At 41.2% G+C, this 14,130-nt stretch overlaps 2 protein-coding genes and 1 non-coding gene across 5 annotated transcripts; 1 reads left to right on the top strand and 2 right to left on the bottom strand.

Moving 5' to 3' along the window:
- The first annotated feature begins 3,927 nt into the window (after positions 1-3,927).
- On the top strand, positions 3,928-8,183 carry LOC116203909. Of its 3 annotated transcripts, XM_031535884.1 has the most exons (4): positions 3,928-4,156; positions 4,236-4,420; positions 5,128-6,886; positions 7,399-8,183. In XM_031535884.1, the coding sequence occupies exons 3-4, from the start codon at positions 5,144-5,146 to the stop codon at positions 7,717-7,719; spliced, it is 2,064 nt and encodes a 687-aa protein (XP_031391744.1). In that variant the 5' UTR covers positions 3,928-4,156; positions 4,236-4,420; positions 5,128-5,143; the 3' UTR covers positions 7,720-8,183. The 3 variants fall into 3 exon arrangements, with proteins under 3 accessions (XP_031391744.1, XP_031391743.1, XP_031391745.1); XM_031535883.1 differs by having other exon boundaries at positions 3,928-4,420; XM_031535885.1 differs by lacking the exons at positions 3,928-4,156; positions 4,236-4,420 and adding an exon at positions 4,471-4,650.
- A 231-nt stretch (positions 8,184-8,414) lies between these two features.
- On the bottom strand, positions 8,415-8,486 carry TRNAD-GUC. Its single transcript has one exon. It is a non-coding gene; the product is annotated as a tRNA-Asp (tRNA).
- Positions 8,487-8,819: 333 nt separating this feature from the next.
- On the bottom strand, positions 8,820-13,648 carry LOC116203908. Its single transcript, XM_031535882.1, has 10 exons — positions 13,318-13,648; positions 12,532-12,637; positions 10,872-12,191; positions 10,511-10,629; positions 10,212-10,336; positions 9,957-10,056; positions 9,740-9,817; positions 9,561-9,644; positions 9,379-9,464; positions 8,820-9,281 (listed from the first exon to the last, which is right to left on the bottom strand). The coding sequence occupies exons 3-10, from the start codon at positions 12,127-12,129 to the stop codon at positions 9,068-9,070; spliced, it is 2,064 nt and encodes a 687-aa protein (XP_031391742.1). The 5' UTR covers positions 12,130-12,191; positions 12,532-12,637; positions 13,318-13,648; the 3' UTR covers positions 8,820-9,067.
- Positions 13,649-14,130: the final 482 nt, after the last annotated feature.

Below are 14,130 nucleotides of genomic sequence, written 5' to 3'. Positions count from 1 at the left end.
CTGAAGGCCATAGATGAGTAGTTTGAGTCTTCAGATAAGGCCTTTGCTAGCACTCTTATGACTCAGTTATCATCCATGAGACTCACTGGAGTCAAGGGAGTAGTGAGCACATCATGAGGATGAGAGATATTGCGGCCCAATTATAGAAACTTGAGGTTGATATGTCTAAATCCTTCCTAATGCACTTCTTTTTGAACTCCCTGCCACAATAACACAGGACCTTTAAGATATGTTATAACACTCATAAGGAGAAATGGTCAATTAATGAGCTTTTGGCCATGTGTGTGCAAAAGGAGGGGAGGCTACCTGTTGAGATAGGTGAGGGTGCGCATTTGGCTACACAAGGGAAGAGGAAGAAGACATAAGCCAAGCATAAGGATAAGGGCAAAGCGCTCATTCAGGGTGACATAAAGAAAGAGTTTAAGTGTTAATTCTATAAAAAAGAAAGGGCATATTAAGAAGGATTGTGTCATATATAGAAAGTGGCTTGAAAAGAAAGGTTTATCAATCTCTCTAGTTTGTTATGAATCAAATATGGCTGACATTTGTCATAACACATGGTGAATTGATTTTGGTTCTACAATCCATATTTCCAATACCTTGCAAGGCTTTCTAAGCCTTTGGAAGCCAGCGGTCAATGAGCATTGTATCTATACGGGGAATAGAGTGCGCTCAAATGTCGAGGCCGTTGGAACGTGCAAGCTTGTTTTAAGTTCCGGTTTTATCTTATATTTAGAAAAGACCTTTTATGTTCCAAATTTTTCTCAAAATTTAATTTCAGTATCCAGACTTGTACCTTTGGGATATTCGTTCAAATTTTCAGTTCGTTATGTAATTTATATTACAAATCTGATTTTGTTGCGATTGGTACTATGTTAGATGATTTTTTCCAAATCTATTTACAAGATGATTCCATTTACAATGCTATGAATGTTCGAGCGAGTATTAAAAGATATGTTATGGATGAAAGTTCTTCCATTTTGTTGCACCAATAATAAGGGCGTGCTACATGAGGTGAAACAATTTCATTCTAAAATTTTTGATTTGAAGGATATGGGTGAGGTATCTTATGTCATTGAGATTAAGATCCATAGGGACAGACCTCACGGTATCTTAGGTTTGTTGCAGGAAACTTATATCAATAAGGTCTTTGAGAGATTTTAGATGAAGGATTATTCGCCGAGTGCAGCACGCATTGTGAAGGGTGATGGGTTCAATTAAACCACTGCCCTAAAAATGATCTAGAACGAGAACAAATGGCAAACATCCCATATGCTTCGTTTGGTAGTAGCTTTATGTATGCTCAAGTTTGTAAAAGGCATGATATTGCATTTGTTGTGGGAATGTTAGGCAGATATTAGAGTAATCCAGGATTGGACCATTGGAAGGCAGCAAAGAAAGTCATGAGGTATCTGAAAGGGACCAAGAATTATATGCTCATGTATGGACGGATCGATGTTCTTGAGGTGGTAAGCTACTCTGACTCAGACTTCGCTGGTTGTGTTGACTCATAGAAATCGACATTAGGAAACATCTTTATGATGGTCGGCAGAGCTATTTCATGGGGAAGCTCAAGCGGACTTTGACCGCTACATCTACTACTGAGGCTTAGTTCGTCGCTTGCTCTGAGGCTACCTCACATGGTGTGTAGTTGAAGAGTTCCATTTCATGGCTTAGAATTGTATTCTATTGCTAGGCCATTAAAAATATACTATGATAATTCAACTGCTGTACAATTGGCTAAGAACCATGGAAGTGGAAGTGGAAGTAAACACATCGACATAAAGTACTTAGCCATTAGGGAACGTGTGAAAGAGAATAAAGTGGTCATTGAGCACGTTGGCACTGAATTGATGATGACTGATCCTTTGACGAAAGGCATGCCAACTAAGGGGTTCAAGGATCATGTGGATCGCATGGGACTTGGTTCCACTATGTAGTAATAGTTGTACGAACCTTGTATTTGTATTGACACTCTTATTCGGTTTATTTCTCATATGGATGTGCATATATGGTTTGCGAGGAATAACAATTAAAGTTGGACCTAGAATAAACATAGGGTTTATTCATAAAGTTTTGGTTTGAGGTTGAAGGAATGAGACGCATCGTGATTCATGCAAGGTAATTCTTGCTCTAAGAGGACTTGTCGCCACAATTCGTGTATCTTATTTCTTCTAAAGTTGGAAATGGGGATTTGAGCGTCTAGATATTAAAATTTTTGGATCAAGTGGGAGAATGTTGGAATTGTGATCTTTAAATGTGTGGTCCTCATTTTAGTATAGATCCCAATGATTATCCCATTTATTATCCCTCATTCCATGATTACGTTGCCATTATGATGGGAGACGGCTGAGTTATGTATATACATTGATCAGTGATTGGTGAGGTCACACACACTATCTATGTGAGATCACCGAGAGTTTAGAAGATTTCCGATTATTGTAAGAGTTCCAGGAGTCTCAAGTGAATTCGAAATACTATTCATGATTGTTCGCTAGGCTCGTGGATCATTTGGTGACTACGTACGAGTTACAATCAAATCTCTCAGATACCACAGTTAAAATCAATGGCCGGAGGTAATCATAAATTTTTACTTCCGCTGTTAATTGTGTGCTCTAAATTCAGTGAGAATTCCAGTATTTATCTCACGCGCACATCTTCTTGGCACATATCAGTACTAGTACGAAGGCAATCAGAGGCCGAAGAGGAGCAATTGCAAAGTCAAGAGAGCATGTTCTGTCTTGACAAATGGAGGCGAATGTACTGCGATGCGAACTAGACCGACCAATTCGAAGGTTCTGAGCCGGTTGCCAAGTCCCCATGCATAACAAGCTCGGGAAGAAGATTACCCGAAAGAGGCACGTGAAGCAACTTTTACCTCTGGGGCCAATTTGCATTACCAAAAGGAGGCAGTTGGGGAGGTTCAAGATCGGACCGGACTCGGTTTCTTCCCATCCGTGTACATGTGGATCCATTAACTAGGGGCTTCTGAAGTTCTTTGTGGGACTTGAAGGTCATTTTACTCCCTCCTGGTGGCGATCCGTAAATTTCTGTCCAAATCTTCAATTTGGAATATTTAATTCCTAATTATTGGAATTGGGAACAGTTATAATTAATAAATAAATTTTGAATTAATGCATGGATCTTACCATAAACAAAATTCAATGGTTTTGGAATCATGTCTCGATCTCCTCAACCCCTCTCTGGGCTTTTTTCATAAAAATAAATGCAAACTTTGGTGCAGAGCGGAGTTGGATCCTTCCGGGCATCAAAAACCTTTTTGTGATCGATTTTGCTCAATCAACCTCTGCCCTTTTAATGCCGAAATACCCAAAATGCCCATGACTATTTGATTGCCCTAGGTTTTATACAGGGGCATGGTTGTCATTGGAAAAATTAACTGCCACCCAAATCAAAAGGGCCTGGATAATTATTATAGCCATGAAAAAGAAAAGAAATGATATAGAACCATTTTCACCATACCATCAAGAAAAATATTCTTTTGGGTCATATTTGAATTTCTAATACGGACTCGCTTAAGTTCGTAAGGGGGGAAGAGAGAGATTGAAAGCATTCCGATTTTCTCAGTCACATAAATGAGGAACAGAAATCAAGAATCACTATCATGAATAGTTATTTAAATTGTTATTAATATCTCGAGGAGTTAAAAGATCTTAATTTCAAAATTGAAAGCATTGCCACAGCACTGGTTTGCCGATGCACTTGCAAGCATTCATTTTGATGCTGATGATCTACTTCGTTTTCTAATAAAACGATGAAAAGAAAGCTAAAAATATATATATATATATATATATATATTTTTGCCCTTTTTCCTTCTTGTGACCGTGACATAGGCACATAATTGTAACAGACAATGGACGGAGGCTTGGCAGCTCCCTGTCTCTCTTTTGCAGCACTCTCCCTCTCATGAGAGAGTGTGAAAGATCTTCACTTTAAGGACATAGCAAGGCATGCATTCCCATCTATCATTGGCTTACCTCACTCTCACTCACTCTCTCTCTCTCTCTCTCTAACACACCTTTTCTCTCTCTATGTTTGTTTTTTGAGCGCGTGTGTTTATGTCTGCTTGCTTTACTGCTCTTGCCCTCTTCCATGGCTTGGGTCAAGCTTCTGTATCTTTCTGTCTTTCTCCATGGTCACTTTCTTTCTCTCTCTATTTTCTCTCTCCTCTGGCTGATTACTTGGGAACTCTAAAACAGTGTCCCCTATCACAGGGCTCCCAGTAGAAGCTGACTTTGAAGGGTTTCTTCTGTTCCCCTTTGGATTGCTTGTCTCACTGTAGATTTGATTCACCAAAAGGCATTGAGCTCGAGAGTTTCAAGTGCTTTAATGGGCATTATTGCTTCCAGCTGCAACTTGTGGGGTCTTGCTTCAACCTCACTCCTCTGAGATCTAGTGGGTATGGCCCAAGCTTGAATCTTTTCTCTAATCCTCTCTCTTGAGATTATTCCTAGTCTTGGAATGCAAGTGAAGTTAAAGACACTGCTTTTCTGCTAATCTTTACATGTAGCATTTTCAATGCTTTCTGGGAGATCAAGAGTCGGTTTTCTTTTCGCTTGTATTCTTCGATCTCTAAGTCCTGGTTCGAATATGGAGCTCGAACCTCTGCTGCAGAATGCTCTCATTTTAGTAAGATCATAAGCCTGGGGCCGACTTCGCTTTATTTAGTTGTTTGGTTGGACTATTTCAGTTGTTTTATGAATTCTACTAATTATATGTCTTATTTTAAGCCTCTATGTTTGCTTTTACTGATGTTCTTATGTGCATTTTGTCGTTGAATGATGAGTAGTATTACAATATTGGTCCCTGCAGTGTAGAGTGATTGCCTTTTCTGTACTTGAGAAGGGAAACAGTTCTTTCTAATTGCAGATCGAGTGCATTGAGCCCTTATAAATTTCAAAAGGGACATTTTTTGTGCAATGTATAAATGTTTTTGTTTGAAATATTTCAGTACCTTTCACATCCTCTAAATTAGCAGCACCTTAGTTATGCACCATTCTTATAAGACTATGAATCCATGACCAGAGTCCCTCAGCCATCGGGTAGCCAAATGGCTCGAAAAATTTCCCTGGTTGGAAGTTAACTGGTTTCCTTTGATTTTCACAGAACTGTAGATTTGTAGATGGGGATGGAGATGGAGTTGGATTTCGGGAAGACCTGCACTGTGGGTCACAGCCCTAAGACTGTTCTTCTTCCGTCTCATCGGCATCACCGCTCGAGCATCAAGAAGAGGAATTCCAATTCATCAATAAAACCTGTCCTTAGAGATGATCTGCTGAACCTCAATGAAGACTTTCTTGAGATCGATTTCAGCCGCTTCCGTAGTGTTTCGTGCAAGAGTGTACCTTCTAGGCCCTCAGGGATCGAGGGCAAAGTAGAGCTGAAGCGAGCCTCAGTATATCGGACCTCAAGAGAGATTCGGAGGACAAAGAATATGGGGACCACTGAGCGCAGAAAGATTGAGATGAGGAGTTCGGGGATGGTTGAGGAGAGAAAGAAGATTGAAATCTCGAGGGGCAGTGACACTACTTCTTGCTTGAGTATTGTAGATTCTTTGTGCAGCTCAGATGAGGGAAGCCCAAGGAAGCGATCTTCGTCAGTGATTTCTCTGATGAGCTCCGAGGTTAGTAGAAACTCTCCTTCTGTTGAAGTTGCCGAAAGTTCGCAAAGAGATTTGAAAGAGAATGTTAAATTTAGGTGTGATGAGATCGTCAGTCGCGTTAATGATGGTAATGGAATCCGAGAAATGGAAGCAGTTCGCCCTTTCCCAAAATCATTAACAGCAAAGTTGCAATTGCCCCATTCACCTTCTAGCCTAGAGAGTGGAAGGGCGAGTTCAAAAGTTCGGTTCAGTCCCATCAGAAAGATGTTTGATCCTCTAGTGAAGTCTAAGTCTCTTCGGAACCCCCCGGTTCATGCCCGAGAATATAGGGAGCTTAGGACAATCGAAAAGGTCAACAAGATAACAGACATAACATCCCCTCCCAATGATGTTTCAATTGCGGAAAAGAATTGCGAAACTGAGACTCAAGCTCCAAAGACTAATAGTGCAAATTCAGCGGTAACAAATTCTCCGATTCACCTACACGGGATCCTTAAACTGGGGGGAAAGGACAATCATGAGGACCCGTACTTTGACTTCTCAGTGAAGGGTTCGGAAGATGTTTTTCTTGCCAAGACATGGAAAGGGAATGACAAGAGTAATTCCTTCAATTGTGTCTACACTTTTCATTCATTGAACAGTCGGAAAAGGAGTGTAGGACTGGGATGGGAGTCTGCTGAGAAGTACTCAACAATTGTGGGCCAGATGCAAGTTTCGTGTTATTTACATTCGGAGTTGAAGAACAATGGAGGATTTCACAATTCTTTGGTGATGGAATCTGTTCTCCACGATATTGCCCAAGCACGACGAAGCACAGCTCAAGAAAGATCCAACTCTTTGCCCGGCATTAGATCTCCTCAAAGTTCAAGCTCTGGATCAGTTGGGCATGGAGATTTTGGCTCAGTGGATTCAATTCCTTTGAAGTCGGGTGATCCACATTCAGACCTTGAGATTGCAGCTGTTGTTATCGAGGTTCCTTGCGAGAGAAGAGAGAGATTTCTGTACAATGGCCCTGATGAAAAAGTCACTGTGGTAATACAGAGTGGAAGTCACGGGCGGCCCGAGAGTGATAGTTCTGGTCCTGGGCCAGGTCCAGGCCCATCATCATTGTTGGAAAGGTGGAGATCGGGCGGAGGCTGCGATTGTGGTGGATGGGACATGGGCTGCCCGCTTACTGTTCTAGGCTGCCTAAGTGGCCGACCGCTCGAAGATCAGAAAATTATGGAGAGGATGAACCAGCGGCCATTGGAACTATATGTTCAGGTGAGATTAGATTTATCTTCACACTGTGAATTCAGTTCCCTCTAACTTCTACTCCATATTTCACTAAATGGACAGCTTGTCATATATCATTGGAGCAAACATAAGGTTTTTATAATACTCTTTCAATGTCCCCAGTGTTTTATCTCAATCTGCTTTATGTGTTCGTGCTTTTCAATTTTATGGGTCGATATGCTTAGCTACTAATGCTTGTCACCGGAGTTTGAGCTTCATTGATGTAGGAGAATTAGGTGAAAAGTAGCATTAATCTAGACCTACTGTGATACTTTGGCTCAATCAATTCATGCACTAACTTGTGGATTTATCGTTTTTCTTGTTCCTTTATGACATGCATGGAATTCAGTTCTTAATTCCTGAAATGAAGAGAACATTGAATTGATCTGCTTTTATCAGCATAGGATTCTCGAGGAAAAATTTGTCATTTTTGGCGACTCTTTAAGTGCATAATCTATCTTATCAAACTCCAATCCATTCTCATTCTTTCTATCTGACAGGGATCTAAAGATGTGACCCCAGCGTTGTCCATCACTTTCATGGAAGAAGGACATTACTCGGTCGATTTCCACGCACAACTGTCCTCATTACAGGCATTCTCGATCTGTGTTGCAATGTTTCATGGTGCTGAAGTCTCTGCCTCTTCAGGACAGAACAGTAGGGAGCTCTCACAGTGCAACTCCCTGAAGACGCTCATTGAAGAGGAAGTGAAGAACCTAATCGAAGCAGTTGCGGAGGACAAAGGTATCCTGAAGAAGGTACAAGATGTTCCGACCTCTTACCTGCTCAACCCGCCCTTCTCTCCGATAGCTCGAGTGTAAGGCAAAAAGAAGTCACTTTCCGGGTAAAAGGATGAGCAGCCTCTTCTTGGAACAGTCTTGGATGGACGATCAGAACAGATAAAAAGATACCAGAGATGTGTGACGAGAACAACCCAAAGGTTTGGCTTGGTAAGCCACTCTACAGCTCAACTGGATCAAAATTATGAGAGGCATTTCCACCCAAATCTGCCATGAACGGAAGCTTTGATGGTGGGGGCTGGGGGTGCGGGGGTCGGAGTTTCCAAGTGATATAGGATGATGCAATATGGGTCACCACAGAGGTGGTACCGGGATTCTTTCTGTAACATTTGAGTTTGTTTTTTACAGTTCCGGATACACATGTAGGGGATGGGAATGCTGCAATGCTGTCAATAGTAAGGGAGTAAAAACAGGGATTACAAAATGTTGTTGCTTAATTATTATTCTGCAGTATGTGCAAGAAAAATTTAAACTGTTTGCACTTCCTTTTTTCTTTTGGTGGGGACTGGTAGAGTTGTGGTGGGTAACGCGCATAGAGCCAGACTCTGAACCAAGTTCGGAAACCTTGGTCGGAACTCGGAATCGGAAGGACCATTTCCATAAGGTTAAGGATAATATGTTCAGTCTCGAAATATGACAGTGTAACGAGTAAATGGAAAGTCTTATTATACAGTGAAAGAACGTAATTGGAAAATACAAAATAAACAAGTGCAAAACGCCGTTGCCGGGGATCGAACCCGGGTCACCCGCGTGACAGGCGGGAATACTCACCACTATACTACAACGACCTTGTTGGCGGATGTTTCCGCTTTAATTAATATGTAATATGAAATTGGTGCAGATTTAATCCCATAATTCTTTCCCCTTCGGCAAAATGATAATCAATAATGTCTCCATATATTAGACATGCTATGAGTATGGTCATGTTAATGGTTTGTGTAGTAATAAGTTAAGCCTTTGCCACACCACCTCAAGCATTTGCTATTTAATAATGTGTTGCTCAAAGTTAATGCTTTGTCACTCAGTTAGCAAATAAAATAGTGAAACATTTGTTATTCGAAAAGCTTTGCTCCTTAGTGATTGATCTGATTGGAATATGGATTAATAGGGACCTATAAAAGTAGTGCAACAAAAAGGGAAAAAAAATTGACAAAATGAATATGTAACCATGTAACATAAGTTCGACAAGAATTATATCAATGAATGAAAAAATTTAAACAAAATTAAGTAAAATTACATTGATGAACGATAAATTACATCTCTAAGACGCTCTATTGTGCAGCGAGATTCCCGGTTCTGACAACACAAGTATGTCACAGAAACTGCTGAAAACCTTGGTTTGCCCGGTTTTATTGCAATGTCGGTGCCCTTATGACGAAGAAGCTGCCTCTGCTGAAGAGGATGGTGAACGGAATGGCAAATCTATCGGCCTCACCAGACCTTCCTTAGTTTCTGCACGTTGTACTCTATGGCCATTGTTAAGTCGTGGCTCATTCAAATTGAATAGACTCTTGAAGAACTCATATGATGCAAAGAACAGCGCTCCTTGAGTAATATACATGACCAACCTTGGAGTCAATCCCCTGGTTCATCGTAGAGGGAAAGGGGAGAAGGATCAAAGTTAATCTGACTCGTATAGTATTAAGCATCGTGTGATCTTCTGACGAAGAAAGGGAATACCTGTAAAGGCCTTTCAGACCTTCACGTGTGCTGATTTCTCGAAGGGCATGGAACACCCCATCATACTGACAAACTGAACCAGGTTTCTGCAACATCCACACATTAATGAGTAGGGGAACAGTCTGTCAGTAAGGCTTTATACTTTATTTTATCCATAACTACATAGATAGTGTAACACGAACCTGTGTCTGTAATCGGGTCTTCACCACATCAAAAGGAGTTGTGAACAAGGCAGCTGTAGATCCAGCAAGTCCTCCACAAACAAGCTGCAGAATTAGAGGAAATAAAACGAAGGCACAATTACTTAAAGGTGAATAGTGAACTCGCAGATGCGCACCGAAATCCAGGGCGAGGGACAAACCGTTTGTAAGGTGCTTGGTTGACCAGCAGGTTGCACTGACGAAAGCATCCATTCCTTTAAGGTTTCATATGTATAAAACTGCAAATGTGAAACACGCTTGTGAAAAATCTTTTCAACTGAAAGAAATATGAAATAATAAGGATCGAGATCAAGGTTTTAAACCAAAACCAGGCATCCCGAACAGTGCATACAATTGATGATCTTAGATCTTAGTCACCTTAATAACAGAGTGTGGTATATTTCTACAAAGCACAGCTCCCCATCCCGCATACAATGAGGGCAAACCACCTTTCCTGATAATGCCGACCAATGCATCCCTGCAAAATATAGAGAAATAAATAGCGAATGACATAGAAAAGCGTTCAGTCCCCAGAATGACATTAAAAGGACATGTGGATGCTTCTAATGCTAACTTTCAAAGGAGCAAGCATAAATTAAAACAGTACAAGGGTGGTATAACAGGGTTAAATACCAGCAGTTATGATAGTGTGAACCGACTTGCAGCTGTTGCTTAATGCGCTCACTTGGAGTAAAGACGAAGGAGGTGGCCACACTTGCACACCCGCCGGCGAGACAATGGGCCACAGAATAATACTCCTGCAAGCAAGAAACCGATTACACTATGATTCTCCATGAGAACCGGTATTTTTTTTTCCAAAAACATCCTTTGTCTCTACCATCCCAATTCCACAAAATTGTAATACATGTACAATGAGACAAGAGTGGAATGGCAAAGGAATGAGTTCCTCAAAAGAAACAAGCTAGAGATACCTTGGGAAAATGGGGAAGTAAAGCGCCTTTGACTGATTCATATGTGAAAATATAAATGGCAGATACTGGAGCTGACGATGCAATATTACTTGAAATTCCTCTATATAGTCCTGTTAAACCTGGATCCAGGAATGAAGCATACCATCAGTGAGCCTATAGATACTTTTGTTCAATGGCAGATTATATGTGCAGATGTCCAAAAAATTAACATTTTGAAAGAAAGGCTCCAAGTGCATTAAGGTCCATCCATGACTGGCCAAGAAAATGTATGACCAATTTCTTCAAGCTGATGCATGGATTTCCATTTGCTCGAACAAAGACAAGAAAGGTTCAACAGTTCATATTTCATCTTAAAGCTTACCTCTCTCAGAAACAATTGATCTGCCAATGTAGAAAAGAGACTTCTCCTCAGCACGGCAAGATTGCACAACAGTTTTGACAGTATCAACAGGATGTAAACATAGACTGACAAATATCCCTGCAAATGCCCCTGCAAAGGCATGTTCTTGCTTAGCCGAAGCAGTGTCCACTTTAGCACGTTTGGGTAAGCAAGTCTTCATCTTATAATCTTCATCAACAAAAAGATTATCACATTTCTCCTTTCTGCCCTCGATATCATAACTCTCAGTGTTCCAACTTCGTCGATCATATTCAGTGCTTCTAAATGCTAAAGCGTGCAAATGGTAATCTGAATAAAGATTAGAACTGGAAGTATTTGACGCACTGCTATCTGCCTCAAGACTTTTGGTAGTCTGGAGGTGATAATCTGAATGCAAAGATGCAGTATGCCTTGTATTTATTTCTGACTCCACATTCACAGCTGAGGCTAGATCTTTGGATTGCACTGAACTAATAGAAGAATCAGCATCTACATGGCCCAAAAATTTTTCAGAACTACCTTCACCCAATCTATAGTCCTTGCAGCCATTATTTGTTACTCCAGAAAAGTAATTAGCAGCCCTTTGGCCTTCATCCACAGCAGTGTTGGCAGTGGATTTTACTCTAGCCGGAACTAATTCAGACATCCATCCATAAATATCTCCTAGTCTGTATGATATCTCCAAGGTTGAAAGCCCCTTCCCTTCCCAAGGTTCGATGGGCATACTAGTGCCCCTAGCCAGAAACCTTCGAAGCAACGAATGACTATAACTTTCATTGCCAGACTTAAGTGCTGAGACACCATACAATACCCTAAGGAAGTCTAAGTTTGGCTGCACCATCGATAAAAGATGATTGGAACTTGACGAATGAAGGCTCTTATTTTTCACTAAACCAGCTGCGCTGCAGTCCCTTTCCCATTTTAAATGATCTAGTATATCCTCTTGCTGACAGCTATTGACTTTGTCATTTAAATTATCCTTATATTGGAGAAAAGAAAGAGAACGGCCCGTGTAATCTAATACATGGCCAACTACTGAGAGGAGTTCAGGAGTGGTCAATATTTTGGATGACCTGGGCTGAGAAATGCTGCTGTGTCTGTTCTTATGAGCCTCAGTAAGGTTGGGGACGCACTCTTCTTGAACCAACTCAGCAAGCTCAAAGGTCGCCCCCTCAGGTGGCTCCCACCTGTACTTGATTGAACGTCGGTCTCTTCTATGGTGACTAGCCGTTTGAGGCATTTTCCAAACGCGCCTTGCCAACCACAAGCAGGCAGTAGAATAGTAACTTCCAAAAGGAAAACCTGCAAAATGGAAAATAACAGCATCACTGATTTGATCTACCGGTTTTTGAATTTCTTAAGGCAGTACAACTGCAAAATGGCAAGATTGAGCTTTTGAAATTGCTCATATCTGACTCTGGTGGTACGAGATGCATTTGCAGATATTTTTATCCTTGCAGGGACTAATGACATCACTCAGATTAGATGAACCTCATTTCATGTTTAATGTAAACAATTGTATCCAATTTTCCCTCTCGAAACAATGATGATAACACCCAGTAATACATGAAGAGGCAAGCATGTGTTTAGAGGTAAAGATCGAATATAATTTGAAAATGAACTTCTAATTTAATAAATGTACCGCATGAACAAGAACTAGTCAGAGAGTCCCCCTCCCAGCGCCAGATGTTTTAAGGTCCTTCCGAACATGAAGAAGACACCACATGCACAACAAACGTAGTGTGATTCTGAACAGAGAAGTAACACAAAGAAAAATCATATAACATTAGTAATCAAATCCCACAATTACAGGTAACAGGCCCACCTTCGAGCTATAATGAAAAGCAATTATGCCTCTTTTTCTTTCCTCCCTCCCTTCCTTTATGCTTAGTGAACGTAACAACGTGTAAGGGGCATGGATTAATCCCACTAAACTCTATCACGCCGAACTTGTAGGAACCAAGCTACCCACAAATTATTTATCCAGTGCAGCAATTAGGGACATTCTAATAATCATACAAAACTCCTGGGTTTAAGGCCCTATAAGGATGAGAAAAGGAGTTTGCATCAAAACTGCTTCTAAAATTAACAATGACTACTGAACTGTCTTGAATACAATCATCTTGATAAAGTTGCGAGCAAAAGTCACGCTCGGGAAATATAAGAACTTCACAATGAAGAACACATTCCAGTTCGAATACACCCCACAAGCGACGTTCCGATACTTGTGAGCTCCAAATTTCATCAGAGCTAAAACTACGAGCTTGAAAAAGAACAATGGAGCTAAACCCGATACTCGCGCGCTCCGCATACCAATGGAACAATCTACCCCGACAAGGTACTTGCTCATCTCAAATTCAAATACGCAGGACAAATCAAGCATGAATTGACAACCATATATAGAACTCGAAGCAAAGCAGCTGAAAACCTGGGCAGAGTCGACTGGTGACGAACTGAGACCAGTGCTCTGGGAGTCATCTTCCCGGGGACCGCAGAGGAAATCGGGCGGGCGGCGTATATATAGGCAAGAGCGGTAGCGGAGGGAGAGATTTCTATGTTTTCAAATAGATTTCGTCACTTCACTTCCGCTACTGTTCTCCGATGACGGGAGACGACACGACAGGCAGGCCGTGCGGCGGAAATTTCCGGGAGCGTTCCGGTGTTGGCGCGTCTACCGTATTGATTTGACTTTACATGAGGAGGGCTGTTCATTGGCGTGATGTGGACTTTGCGAGTCTTGATGGTTCGAATCAGCGGCTACCAGCGAAGCAAGGCCTCCGACCGTGGATTTATAGGCGAGGCGGGGCAGCTTCCTTAATGTACTTGTGAGGAGTGAAAACAAACTGTTAAATTGGTGGCCCAAATAAGGTGTGCAAATTATCTACCGAAAAAAATTGTACAAATTACTAAGGTTGGTTCAAGCGGTTTAATTTTATTTCTTTTAATTAAGATTTCAAATTTGAGTCTTATCAATGAAGAAAATTCATGGTAGTAGAGTTTTATCCGATCCGTCGGGCTTTCAGATTCCAGGGTATCCAAAAAAAAGGTACAAATTACCCCCTATCCAAGAGCAACTTTAAGCAACATATTCATCAAAATATCGTCCGGGGAACGGCAGGGATTGTCGAGAACTGTCGGGGAACTGTCAGGAACATAATTCCATGAGTGTACTTGCATGAAACTGCCGAGGAATGGCATGAGACAATCGAGCTTTGCGACTCTTCCGGAATAAATATCGTCT

Source organism: Punica granatum, chromosome 4 (genome assembly GCF_007655135.1).
Source record: "Punica granatum isolate Tunisia-2019 chromosome 4, ASM765513v2, whole genome shotgun sequence".
In the NCBI taxonomy this organism is placed as follows: Eukaryota; Viridiplantae; Streptophyta; class Magnoliopsida; order Myrtales; family Lythraceae; genus Punica; species Punica granatum.
Note: the sequence above shows the minus strand (reverse complement) of the source record. Positions and strands in the feature narration are given on the sequence as shown.